The 13,019-nt window shown below is 34.4% G+C and overlaps 1 protein-coding gene across 10 annotated transcripts in view; it reads right to left on the bottom strand.

Annotated features, from left to right (window-relative positions):
- The window catches only part of DLG2 (discs large MAGUK scaffold protein 2), a 1,380,463-nt gene that overhangs the window by 28,519 nt on the left and 1,338,925 nt on the right, over positions 1-13,019 (bottom strand). For 6 of the 10 annotated variants that reach the window (XM_039231798.1, XM_039231799.1, XM_039231801.1 and 3 more), the window contains one exon: positions 2,857-2,956. In XM_039231798.1, coding sequence (XP_039087729.1) covers positions 2,857-2,956 — 100 coding nt within the window. Of the gene's footprint in view, positions 1-1,969; positions 2,016-2,856; positions 2,957-13,019 lie in introns of all 10 variants that reach the window. The other 4 variants (XM_039231806.1, XM_039231808.1, XM_039231800.1 and 1 more) reach the window with 1 other exon arrangement.

Here is a 13,019-nt window from a genome sequence, read left to right as displayed (position 1 = left end):
GATGGGATACACACATACATTGTGAAAGGATTCTCACAATCAAGTTAATTAATACATCCTAGAAGGATTAGTTTTAGAGAATGAAACTAAGGAAAACCAAAACATGGGTTAAAAATCACAAAATCACATGCCTTACTTCTCTTTGTGTTGGTGTGTGTATGACCAGCACTACATTGCTAATTTAGGCACACAAGTGCAAAGGGGCACTAGGGAAAGAAGTGTGAATTTGTTTTCCGTTATTGAAAAAACGTCAAGGTACACACCCAACAATGGTACATCTTCATGTACATGATTATCTCAAGTACCTTGAATTGGGATGACAGGGCTTTTGGTCTTTTATTTTTTGCTTGTAAAATATCTAAGGATGAAGCTATACTATCTATGCAGTGTTTTACTTAGCCAATCTCTCTTAGTATCAAGACTTTGTATAACAGAATTTTTCCACTTTGTACGTAAAGAGAAATTGAAAATATAATCCAACTAAAGTGCAAATTATGGCTAACAATAGCATTAAGTGGCAAATAACTTTACCTAGTGAAATCTGTTCAGTTTTTAAAGAGTAAACAAACATTTACACATTCTGGATTTAAAGGGTCATCACATATTTTTGACATTCTAATAGCAACTACTTTTTAGTGATGTTCATTTATTAACAATGTATTAAAATGCTTCTTCTCCCCCATCGGCCCCAGTTGAAAATCTAGAAACTGGTGGTACTGGATGCTATCCAGATAATGTTGAAATCAATGTATGAACTTTAGCCACTAATTCAAGAAAAATTTCATGACACATTCCATGTAGAGACTCAAAGATAAAGTTTTCATCTTTCAAAAAGAATCAGTAGTTTCTCTTGATCAGATTTTGTTTTCTCTATATATATCTAAAAAAAAGATTCCAAATTAACAATCTGAAGGAGGAAGCATATCATCACACAGGGTTATAGAAACAGCTCTTGAAAACAAAGTCCAGCTCAAAGCTATTTTGTTTAATACAAATGAAATGAATAGCTTCTAAAAATATTGCCCATAGCTGTTAAATTAAAACAAAACAAAATCAACCAAAAAATGAACATGTGATACAGTTGCAAAAGACACAATACTGTTCTTATTCATTGGTGCTTATACAATGGGGTTAGTATTAAAGAGAGAAAAATCATAGCATAGATTAACATAGGATTATTATTTTTTTTTACTGCTCAGTGCAATGAGACACAGACTAAGGCATTAATAACTAGAAAATTTAAAGGTTTAATATACTTTAGTTTGCACTCTATACTATAGAATGAAGTCCTGATGACATAATACAGCTAATAAATTACCGATAGAAAAACATATTAATACATATCTAAAACTTTATCATACCAACATGCCAAGCAGGATCACTGCAAGTTGGGGAAAAAAATCAACCGTAGTTAACAGCAAAGAATTACCCTTGGAAGATCAAATAGCTTAATGTTTATTTTTTGAGAATGCATGTTCCCTTTGACAATAAAACAGCTCTTTTACTAAGAGCAAAGGACACCCTAATCATGGAAGTTGGCCAGGTCATCAAATATTTCTAGGTAAAAAGGCAGAAGAAAGGACATAAAGTAAATTTCTGCTTTCTTGTTCTAAACATTTAGCTTGCCCTTTCTTTCAACATGGCTTCTTGCTCTCTGGGAGGTGTTAGGCGGTAGAGCAAGGGATGCCATCCTTGGCATCAGGACCATGTTGGCCACATCACACGGTCAGAAAGGGAAGGTGTGAACTGCAACAGAAGTTACAGTGCCTGACACACTTTGCTTTTCAATGCTGACATGCAGAACAAAACGGTTGAAATTACTCTGGAGGAGCATTCACAGCTAGGTAACATAAAACTCGTATCTTGTGCATGCTAGGAGTGAAAGGCCCTCAAGAAAAGGAACAAAAGCCAAACTCAAAAGGAAAGGAAAAGAAAAGAAAAGTTACAGTGACCATTCCTGGGAACTTACTCAGAGTCTTTGTTCCATAACCGTCGTCACCTAATCCGGGGATGTCCTGCATGGAAGTCCCCAGAGAGAGCAATGAGAGAGGAAGAACAGCCACGGAAGAGGAAGGAAGAAGTCAGTGGAGTTGAAATGGATACTACCATGACAGACCGTGTTGCCTAAGCAATCTGGATCCCACTCTCTCTTCTTTCGAAACAACTTTCACCCCAAACTCCCTGGGCTGAGACTCAAAGATTTGTAAAGCAACTCAAAAGATTGTAAGTTAAAAAAAAATCAGAAGACCGTTATAAAAAAGAGGAAGATTCGCCAAAAGCCATTTTTGTCCACTGTTCATGTTGCCACAGAAATGTGCCACTTAGAGCAATGGTCCACTCCAGGTTCCAAGACAAATTCTTAGATTTAGTATTCACCAAGACAAGCTCGCTGCTTGGTAAGTGTTTAACATTGGCTGGGAGGGAGAGCATAAACATGGTGCTAGTAATCAATAGAGAGAATTTAATCACTCCCAATGAACTAGAATTCCAAAACATACATGTGGCAATGGAATCTGATATTTCTGTTCAGAAAAGAATTTGTCTCAAGCTCTCAAGAGCTGTATGATAGAAGAGGCAAAGCAGACTCAGCCCTGGTCACAGAAAAATTCTGGTTGGAAGCCAAGCCCCAGCTTCCTGAAGTCCCTCACCCATGCATTCTGCAAAGAAGAGCCACATGAAGGGAAGGATCCAGACTGCAGCCAAACACTGGTCACAGTAGTAAGCCCTGACCTGCCTGCCTGCCGTGTTTGTTTGCCTAGGTGTGTGGCGTGGGGGGAGCCTACATCACGCGTGTTGCCCGTGAAGAATTGTTTTCTCTTGTGTTGCATGTGACATTCTCTTCGAGAATCTACTTACGTTCAGGATCACTGGTTTCCTGCTCACTCTGCTCCTTGTTCTTGTAGAATGGGAACTTTCGTGAAAAGATGAAGCTCTTTTTACGCTTGTCATTGAATGACTGTGAAGGAGAAAAGGCATGGGGCAAAAACAGGGGACGTCTAATTGTTGTCACACTCATGCTGACAAAACAACTAGTTTGTAAAAGCAGAGAGAGCTGTAGTGACGCAAGGGAATAGTCGAAAGAGGTGTCTCTACAGGTAGATTTTATTTTCAAGGAGTGTAAATTCTGAATGATGACACTTTGGAAAACCTGTCTCCTAATGAAAAGACTGGCTGCAGCTAAAAGATGATGGAGGAAAAGAGCCTTAACTTGGAAGCAGAAGACCAGGAGCCTCTGTTTTGGCTCTGCAATGGGCTAGTCCATCACCTTAGACAGGTAACTGAATCTTTCTAGACCTCAGTATCTTCTTCATCTGCATAATGAGGATAATGATAGTAGCTCTTAGGATGTGACACTTAAGTAAGGCAGGGTAAACTAAAGTGCTATACAAATGAGATCTTTATCACCATCATTACTTTCAGGGAGAAAAGACTTTCTTAGAGATACTAGACACATCAGTGCCTGGATATCATTTTTAAGAAGTTGCATTTGAGTTACTTCAGCTTGGATTTAATTTAAAACACACAGACAAGTGTGTGGATTTATGATATAAGATAATTATAGTGTCACACATAGATATACGATAATTATTTTCTCAAAAGAGATTTTAAAGACACAGAGCTCCACGCCCTCATTTTGTAGGCAGGGGGCCAGAGGCACAGCAAAGCTGAGTCCCTTGCTGATATCACAGAGCTAGTTGGTGACAGCTAGGACACTGTCAACCAAAATCTGATATTGGAAAATATTAACTTGATATTCACTCAGGAAAGGGAGGAATAATGGTCATTCATCTATATTCTGACATGATAAAAAATACAGTAAGAAGGACTCTTCTTAAAAATGTAAACCACTTCATTTGGTTAATGACGTTGAATTTAAAGTAATACAGATACACATAATATAATAAAGCTATTAGAAATTATTTATTTGCTTGCCTAGAAGACTCCTTAAGAAAAATTTCATTTATTCCCACTCTTGCTGTTATGTAAATGCATTGTGGGGTTCTTCTTTGGGAAATGTGTTCACAGTCATTTTACAAGTTATAGGCTATGCGAGTCTTTGTAATTTCATATTCACATATCATTTAAAAATATGTTTCACCAGCTTGATTACCATCCTTATTGGACTGTCTCTGAGAGTCACTCTCCAAAGGGCAAGATTTGTTACCACGTAGGTATTAAAAGGAATGTGCCAAAGACTATGAAGGTAATCTGGCAAGGGGTATTCTAGAATAGTTTTAGCAATGGCAGTTGGTGGTAATAAATGTGAGGTCAACAGGGTGACTACTTGCAAGGGGAAGTACTTGTTTGGATGTATGTATTTTGGCCCATTGGTGGGAATCAGTTGGGTGCCCTTATGGGTCTGAAGCTTGACTAAATAGTCAAATTTAGAAATAACTCATTTTATTTGTATACTCATGCACTCTCAAATATCCATTTTGGTAGTCATGATTACTTAGGAAACATTAAAGTGATAAAATTTTGGCACTCTCATTCAGGAATTTGTAACTTTTTTGGGTATGGTAGGAACTTCACCAAAATCAGTGGAGCTTAATTTTATGTTCCATTAAGAAAGCTTCAAGAAAAACAATAAATCAAATACTTAAGAACTTTGAAATTAGGGAACATATTTTATACTTAATATGTCAATATATTCCCAGGGTAAAAAGATGTATTGCTTCAGAATTTATTACTCTGCTGACAGCACTTAGGTTCCATATAGTTTTGCCATAATTTGTGTCCAAAGGATTTGTGTCCAAAGACTAGCTGGGAGCTTTCCCCCAAATTTTCCCAGCTAAAAAATGACAAGTCCTTAAAGGAACATTAAATATTCTTGCATCACTCCAGTTTCATGCCACTTTTACATTTCAAGCATATTTAAACTTCAGTAACTGAAAATAAAAGAAAAAAATTATGTAAGAATTAATGACATGTGATATTGCAAGGTATGTTAGACATTTAACTTCAACATCATGGATGACTTGTCATGCAAAAAAAAAAAAGATTTTACAGACGTTCATGCAAATATGAAACAATGCCCAAAGAAGTAAAGCCTGGGGCTAAAATGTAGACACAGATGGACAGTGTGGAGGTATCTGAGGGCCAAAATGGGGCCACATGCAAACCACTTCATTTAGCTTGTCTCATGGGGTGAAAGGAAAATGAAAATATGTTGTCTGTGATTTAGTCTTTTCTCTTTTCAAAGCAAGGACTGTAATGTGTTTACATTTCCCAAGTATGAAAATGTGTATCATGAGTCACCCGATTGGAATATAATAATATTTAGCACCATATCTTAAAAAAACAGAAAATACATAATAATTCCTGAAAAATAAAATTATCTAATGCACTAGTCTTATTACCCAACGTTATTTTGTATTGGAATTAACGAGAAGGTATTAGAGTCATTGGTGGTTAATCTGCCTTACATTTATGGACACAAAACCAAATCACAATTTCCATTCAAATTCACAGACTTAAAAGTCACACATTTAGAGTCTTAGTTAAAATTTCAAATATAGGAGGTTATATATGTGGTTTATAATGCTCTAACACTAGTCCTTATATTTTATTAGACATGTATAGTGCCATTATATAAGCTTTTGTTTCTGTTAAAAATTTTTTTAATTTAAAAAAATAAATTCTGTTACATGAATGTTAAGTGAGAATAATAAATTAGCACCTTTACTATTTATAGAACACAGGGCTCTAAAGCAACTGAATGCTGGTTTGCATCTCTGTAAATCATAGTTGGTCAATGCTATGTTTTCCTCTACATTGCAGTATCTTAAATCTCGATCTAATGTTTTCATGGCAGGAAACCTTTTTGAACAGAGACTTTGAAAATACCAATCACATGTGGTAAGTGGCAATCTGGCATATCTAAGAATTCCATTTTGAAATTTGACCTGAAGTATTGGGTTTTTATGAACAAAAGTGATACAACAACTACAATTTATGGAGCACTTATTATGCTCCATTGAGCATACAACCAGGGTTGTTCTAAAAGCTCTGCATGTGTTAATCTCCACACTAACTTCATGAGATTGGTATCATCATTATTCTCATGTTACAGAGGAGGAAAATTAAGTTTATAAATCTTCTGTTACTTGTCCAGAGTCATATAGTCAATGAGAGGTAAAGTCAGGATTTGAATTTGCAAGTATTACTGGTTGCCAGTATTGCAGTTCATTATGAGCAAGAGAAGCTTCTGCAACTCAAGCTGGTTTCAAATTGATATTTAAGATTATTAGCATTTGACTTTCATGATACTTTAGTTTGTCATCATTCCTATAGGTTCACACTGCTTGGCGATTATTTGTTTAAGCCATCAGGTGCTATTGGATCCAACACTATTTTTGTGGGCTATTCTGCTACAGGGTTTTTTTTTTTTTTTAATACTCATTCATATTTTTGAGTACTCTGTTCAATTGTTCTTGTTCTTATGAAATATAAGAAAATGAAATAAAAAAAGAATTTCAGTGGGACAAGCTATGAATGGCAGTTAAAAGATGAGTGTCCATGACAGACAAATCTATAGAGACAAAGTAGATTTGTGGTTGGTTAGGGTTGGGGATGGGGTATACAGGGTATACAGAAAGTTGGTAGTGACAGCTGGTGAGTATGGTGTTAGTTTTAGGAGAGATGAAATATTCTAAAATTAGACTGTGGTGATGGTTGCATAACCCTATGAATATACTAAAAAACACTGAATTGTACACTTTAAGTGGGTGAATTGTATACTATGTGAGTTGTATCTCAATGAAGCCATTAGAAAAAAGGAACCTCTCCCCAAACCCTACATCATGGAATGGGAGGAAACAAACACAGCATATTTGAAATTTTATTTGGAGTGAATATTTTTTATCTTGAATTGAATGAGAGGAAAACACCCTCCCCAACCCTTGCAATCAATCAGATACACATGCTTTGTTTATCTGATTCTTCTGTTCTTCTGATAAATGAATACCTTTCATGTTGTGACAGACATTAGAACACCCATACAAGGAGTCAGCATGTTATCACTGTCACTCAAAAGTCTCTAAGTTGTTAGGTCAGGTGGTATGAAACTACCCAGCATGACCCTAAGTAGTAATGGCATTGCTGAAAGAAAGAAAGGAAAAAAACCCAAAACACCCAAATTGCTCCTTCTTCCAATTGAATCCCACGTTCTTACAGACACATGGGTGAATTGATGTATTTTTTATTGTTTTCATCCAGGAAACTTTAAAACTAGGGGCATGTTTCAGTTTCTCTTTTCACTTCCTGTTCTAATTTTTCAAATCTCAAATGTTTCCTAGTTCTAAAATGTCACCTTTCTGATATGGATGTTTCCCAGGAAGAATTCAGATTTAAATTTATGCGGAACCCAGATACACAATTTTTGTGGCCTCTTTATCTTTTATAAATGCTTCTTTCCTCTTAATTCATTCTGGTCTCCCCTCCTCTAAGATAACTACATTCCCTTGGAAAGCTGTTATTATAAATTTGGGCCATCACTTTGCATTACATATATATCTTGTTTTTGTACAGAAAAGGGAACTGTATATAACAAGAGAGGTTCAAGAACAAGTACAAATGAAACAAAGAGGTGGTTAAAGGAAGGATAAGAGTTGGCTTAAGATACTTCTGTTCCCAGAAATGTGTCTATATGGATTTATGCATACATATGTGTGTCTATAACATTGTCCAATTCAAAAAGAGTTCCATTTGCAATCCTAATGAATTAATGGATCTAGGCATTGAGCATCAATAGCTGGTAATATCACATACAAATAAAGGACAATCAGATAATATATGATTCCTAATGGGAGAGCAAAATATTACTACAGAATATTTTTATAAACCTCTATTCTCAGGAAAAAAGAAAACAAAACCCTTTTCTCCCCAGTGAATCTGAATATAATTCAACCTTTCATCCAACTGCCAGTTTATAGAAATAAAGAGACAGAGAAACATGATAAATTATACTATCAGGAAAATCTGAAGCAAACTCTATGAGACAAATGGCTTGGTTTCTTAAATATAAAAACTGAAAGAAAACAAAAAAATAATGGAAGGAAAACATATAAATCAGAAGAGACTTAGAATGGATCAATCAATTATAATAGATTTCACTTCCAGCATAACAAACTAAGTTTAAAACAGAACAAAACAACAAAAAACAATATTGTATTTATGAGTCAATTTGAGACCTGAAAAAAGACAGAATATTTATTCAGTAATTGTTAAGTTTTATGTGTGATAATGGCATTGTGGTCATGCCATATTGATATATTTACAGTTGAAATGCTTTGACACATTGCATTTGCTTCAGAAAATATGAGAGGAACATGATATTGTCAGTACCCTCATAATATATTCTAAAGATAGAATTATAAAGAAATCTTTAACTTCATGTAGCAGGTTTATTGTTAGTTGAATTCTGAAACCATTTGGTATGTGAATAATGAGGTAATGAGCCAGTGAGTAAACACATGGATGTTGTTGGGAAGTTGGGTCGTCACTGCAAAAGAAGAGTGAGCTACAACTGTAGGATGGAAGAAGGAGAGGAAGAATCTTATGATGGTAAATAGTAATTAAAGGCATCCTAACTTATGATTTTCCAAAAGACTTTATTTCCTCTCTGTCCATTAAAGGAGCCTAGATGTAATGATACTCCAGGAGCAAAAAGCATACTTGGTGCTCAGATTTTGTTTCCTAAATAAGGAATTTTTTGTTTCCACAAAAAAGGAACTATTTTTTTCTTTTTTGAAGAAATGGCTCATTCCATCAGCAGGGAAAGTATAAGGTGAGTCTGAAACTTTGTTGGACTGGAAAGTAAGAGGTACTAAACATAAACACAAAATCAATACAGAGCTTAAAAAAAACTAAAACTAACGATGGTGTCAAAAGGACACCAAAGCCAGTTTAAAAGGATCACAGCAGTGAAGTCTAGACAATTTGAATATTAAAATGAATAATAAACAGTAATGGAGTATAGCACATTATTTTAAAAAAGAAATTCATGAGTCCAGGCAGATTACCAAAAATACCTAAATTAAGTAATCAAAAATGAGAAGGAAGAGAAAGTTTTTTGCTATAGTAGAATGACAACTATAGAAAGAATGATAAAGTGAGAAAATCACTGTTTTTCAGCCACCATAATAATAATAATTGATTCAGGCAAGAATCATCCATGGTTGACTATTGATTGAAAATTTGTTGAGGAACAGGATATTTATCTCCTCACAGGTATTTAATTATTAAAAAGGTGAGTAAAGGTATCTTTCTGGTAAAGTTACCTGGCAGATATCACCTTAGCCAAATGATCAAACAGCATCACCAAAAAGTGAGATAACCTGACACCATGTATACAATATCACTGATGTAGGATTCCTGCCAAAAATGCATTAGAGGAAACTGACCATGAAGAAATAATCAGAAAAATTAAAATTAAGAGGCATCCTCTTAAAATGTTAATGTCTTGAAAAACATATAAAGCTAAGGAACCATTATAGATTAAAGGACATTAAGGAAGTGTAGTTCTGGATTAAATTTTGCATCATAACAACAACAAAAAGGATTGTAGTTTACAAATATACCGATATATATATATATATATATATATATACACACACATACATATCTCATACACATGAGAATATGTACAAGACTGTCCATGATTTATGAATTGTTGAAGCTGAGTAATAGGTATAAGAGGTTCATAATTATATTCTTTCCACGTATTTATATGGAATAATGAACTTTGATTCATAACATGCCATACACCAAAATTTTCTAGAGATGAATTACAGACCTAATTCTAAAAGCTTAAATTATAAAATTTTTAGAAGAAAATATAGAATATATTTGTAATCTGAGATAGGGAAAAATTCCTTGGATGGAACATAAAGGCACACATGATAAATGAAAAAATTGGTAAATTAGATTTCATCATAGTTAACAACTTCTTGCTATTCAAAAGAGGTCATTAAGAAAGTGAAAAGACAATCCACAAATGGGGAAAACATATTTATAATACATATACCTGACAAAGGATTTTTATTCAGAATAATTAAAAACTCCTACAATTAAAGAATAAAAAGAAAAAAACATCCAATTAAAAAATGGGCAAAAGACTTGATTGGATACTTAAGATAAGATATACAAATGGTCCAAAACATATGAAAAACATCTTGAGTCATCAGAGCAAAGCAAATTAAAGCCAAAGCAGGATACCATCTCATACCCACTGGAGTGGATAATACTGAAAATACTAACCAAACTAAGTGTTGGTAAGGATTTGAAACAATTAGAACTCCCTTAAAAATTGTTGGTGGGAATGTAAACTGGTTTAGCCACTTTGAAAAACAGTTTGGCAGTTTCTTATAAAGTTAATCATATAGCTAACCTATAATTCAGAAATTCACCCTTTAGATATTTACTCAAGAGAAAAACATATGTCCATAAAAGGCATGTACAAGACTATTTATGTTGACCCCAAACAAGAAACAACCCGAATGTCCATCAACAGGTGAAATCATAAACCATAGTATACTGATACACACAATATATTGTTATTGCTACTCAGCAATAAAGAAGATTGAAATACTTCACCAATAAAAAGCAACAATATCAATGAATCTCAAAAGCATTATGCCGAATGATAGAAGGCAGACACAAAAGAGTACTTATGTATGACTTCAATGATAAGAAGTTCTACAACAGGCAAACTAAACTATGGTGATAGAAATCGAATCAGTGGTTGAGGAAGGATGAACTTTCTTATCCATCTTTATCATGGTTAGAACCAGAACCATGATACTTACCCAAAATATCTTTTTATTTTTTTTTTTAAGGTTTTTTTTTTTTTTTTTTTATTTCTAGGAGAGAGAGAGAGAGACAGCGTGAGCAGGGGAGGGTCAGAGAGAGAGGGAGTCACAGACTGAAACAGGCTCCAGGCTCTGAGCTGGCAGTCAGCACAGAGCCCGACGCGGGGCTCGAACCCACGAACCGCGAGATCATGACCTAAGCGAAAGTCGGACGCTTAACCCACTAAGCCACCCAGGCGCCCCCCAAAATATCTTTTTAACCTAGGCTCCTCTCTTAAATATATATAGATATATCATCTATATCTTCACTCAGGTGGTAGTTATGGGAATACTTTCCCCTTTGCCCTTCTCATTAATAACTGGATGTACCTTATGGTTATGCTCTGATGTCCTACCAAGGAGGTCACAGTGAATGCCACTCATTTTTATATATTTCTCTCCTCCTACATTATGATCTTAGAGCAGGTACCATATCACTTTCATTTCTGTATCTCCAGGATCTAGCACATAGTAGATGCTCAGTAAATATTCAGCAAATGAATGTATGGCCCAGAGTTGTGAGTGATGACTTCCATTGGTAATATGGGGGAGAAACTTCCGGCAAAAAAGAGAGGGAGGAGAAGGAGGAGGAGGAGGAGGGATAACAAACACCTGGAGACAAGAGGAAGAAGTAAGGGAAGGATAAAACCATAGTCAAATGAGTGATAATTGAATTTATTGCATTTCTCTGCAGTTATTATCTCTCAGAATTTGTTTTTCTCATGAATTTCATTTCATAATTCTCTGCTTTATAATTTGATTTACTTTTATTTGCTATTTATTACTAGTAATGAAAATGTGGTGGTTCACCTATTCACTCACATGCAGTTTTGCAGAGTATCACATTTTCAGCTCTATGGTCCATAATTGAACAAATAGAAATTTTAAAGGATTTTAGTAGTATTAATACCTTCAATAAAATTTACCATTTAATTTTCTTTTTCTAACTAATTTTTCCTAATTAAGTTTTATTCCTTTTCCTAACTAACTGGCTAGTTTGTTAAAAATACTTTGTCTACCAACAAATAAAGTAAGTCTTCTTTAGGGAAAATTAAAAGGAAATAGAGAAAAAAGTTATAGAGGAATAGAGAAAAAAATTGTCTCATTACAAGAAACAAATCGCTTTTAACATTATTGTTTCTTTGTTTTTGAACAAATTATTCTCTTTAACTTTAGTTGTATCATACGGTCTATCGAATTTTAAATTGATTTGTTTTTATTTTCTACTGTAACATATAGTAAAGTCTTATGGGAAAGTGTTTTGAAATTTAGTTGTATCACCTTAGAAATGCTATTTAATCTCTGGGTCTCAGTTGTGAGTATTTAAATGCGATAATGTGATAAGCTCTTATCATACTGCCTGACACTTGGTAAAGCTCACTAAATGGAAGCCAATTATTTTAATGAGGACAGAAGCAATTTCCTAAATCATTAGGGAGTCTTTGGAAGGATCAGCTTTAATGAATGTATAACAATGGAAAGACATTAGGAATTAATAACAAAAACAAATTTAGGAAATCCCAAAACATGTGAAAATTAAAACAAAACAATACAGCACTCTCCTAACTAGCCAATAGATCAAGAAAGAAATTACAAGGGAACTAGAAAATATTTTTATTTTTATTTTTTTAAATGTTTATTTGAGAGAGAGAGAATGGGAGAGGGGCAGAGAGAGAGGAGGGAGAGAAACCCATGCAGGCTCTGAGGCATCAGCGCAGAGCCCTATGTGGGCCTTGATTTCATGAACCATCATGACCTGAGCTGAAATCAGGAGTCGGACGCTTAACTGACTGAGCTACCCAGATGCCCCAGAAAATACTTTTAAATGAATGAGAATAAAAAGACAAGATATGAAAATTTATGGGATGCAGCTAAAGCAGTACTTAGTGGGAAATTTATAGCTATTAAATGCTTACATTAAAAGAGATCTCAAATCAATAATCAATCTTCCACCTAAAGACACTGAGAAAAAAAGGCCAAACTAAACCTAAAGCAAGTAGAAAAAGGCAATAATAAAGATTGGAGTAGAAATTAATGAACTCAAGCAAAAAAAAATCTCCCACCAAAATCAACAAAACTAAAACTTGGTTCTTTGAAAAATTAACAAAATTGATAAGCCATTAGTTAGACTGGCTAAGAAAAAAAAGAGAGAAGAATCATTCCTAAAAT

This window comes from Hyaena hyaena, unplaced genomic scaffold, assembly GCF_003009895.1.
Source record: "Hyaena hyaena isolate Hyena2069 unplaced genomic scaffold, ASM300989v1 scaffold_59, whole genome shotgun sequence".
NCBI classification, from domain to species: domain Eukaryota; kingdom Metazoa; phylum Chordata; class Mammalia; order Carnivora; family Hyaenidae; genus Hyaena; species Hyaena hyaena.
This window is presented reverse-complemented; position numbering and strand designations above follow the sequence as displayed.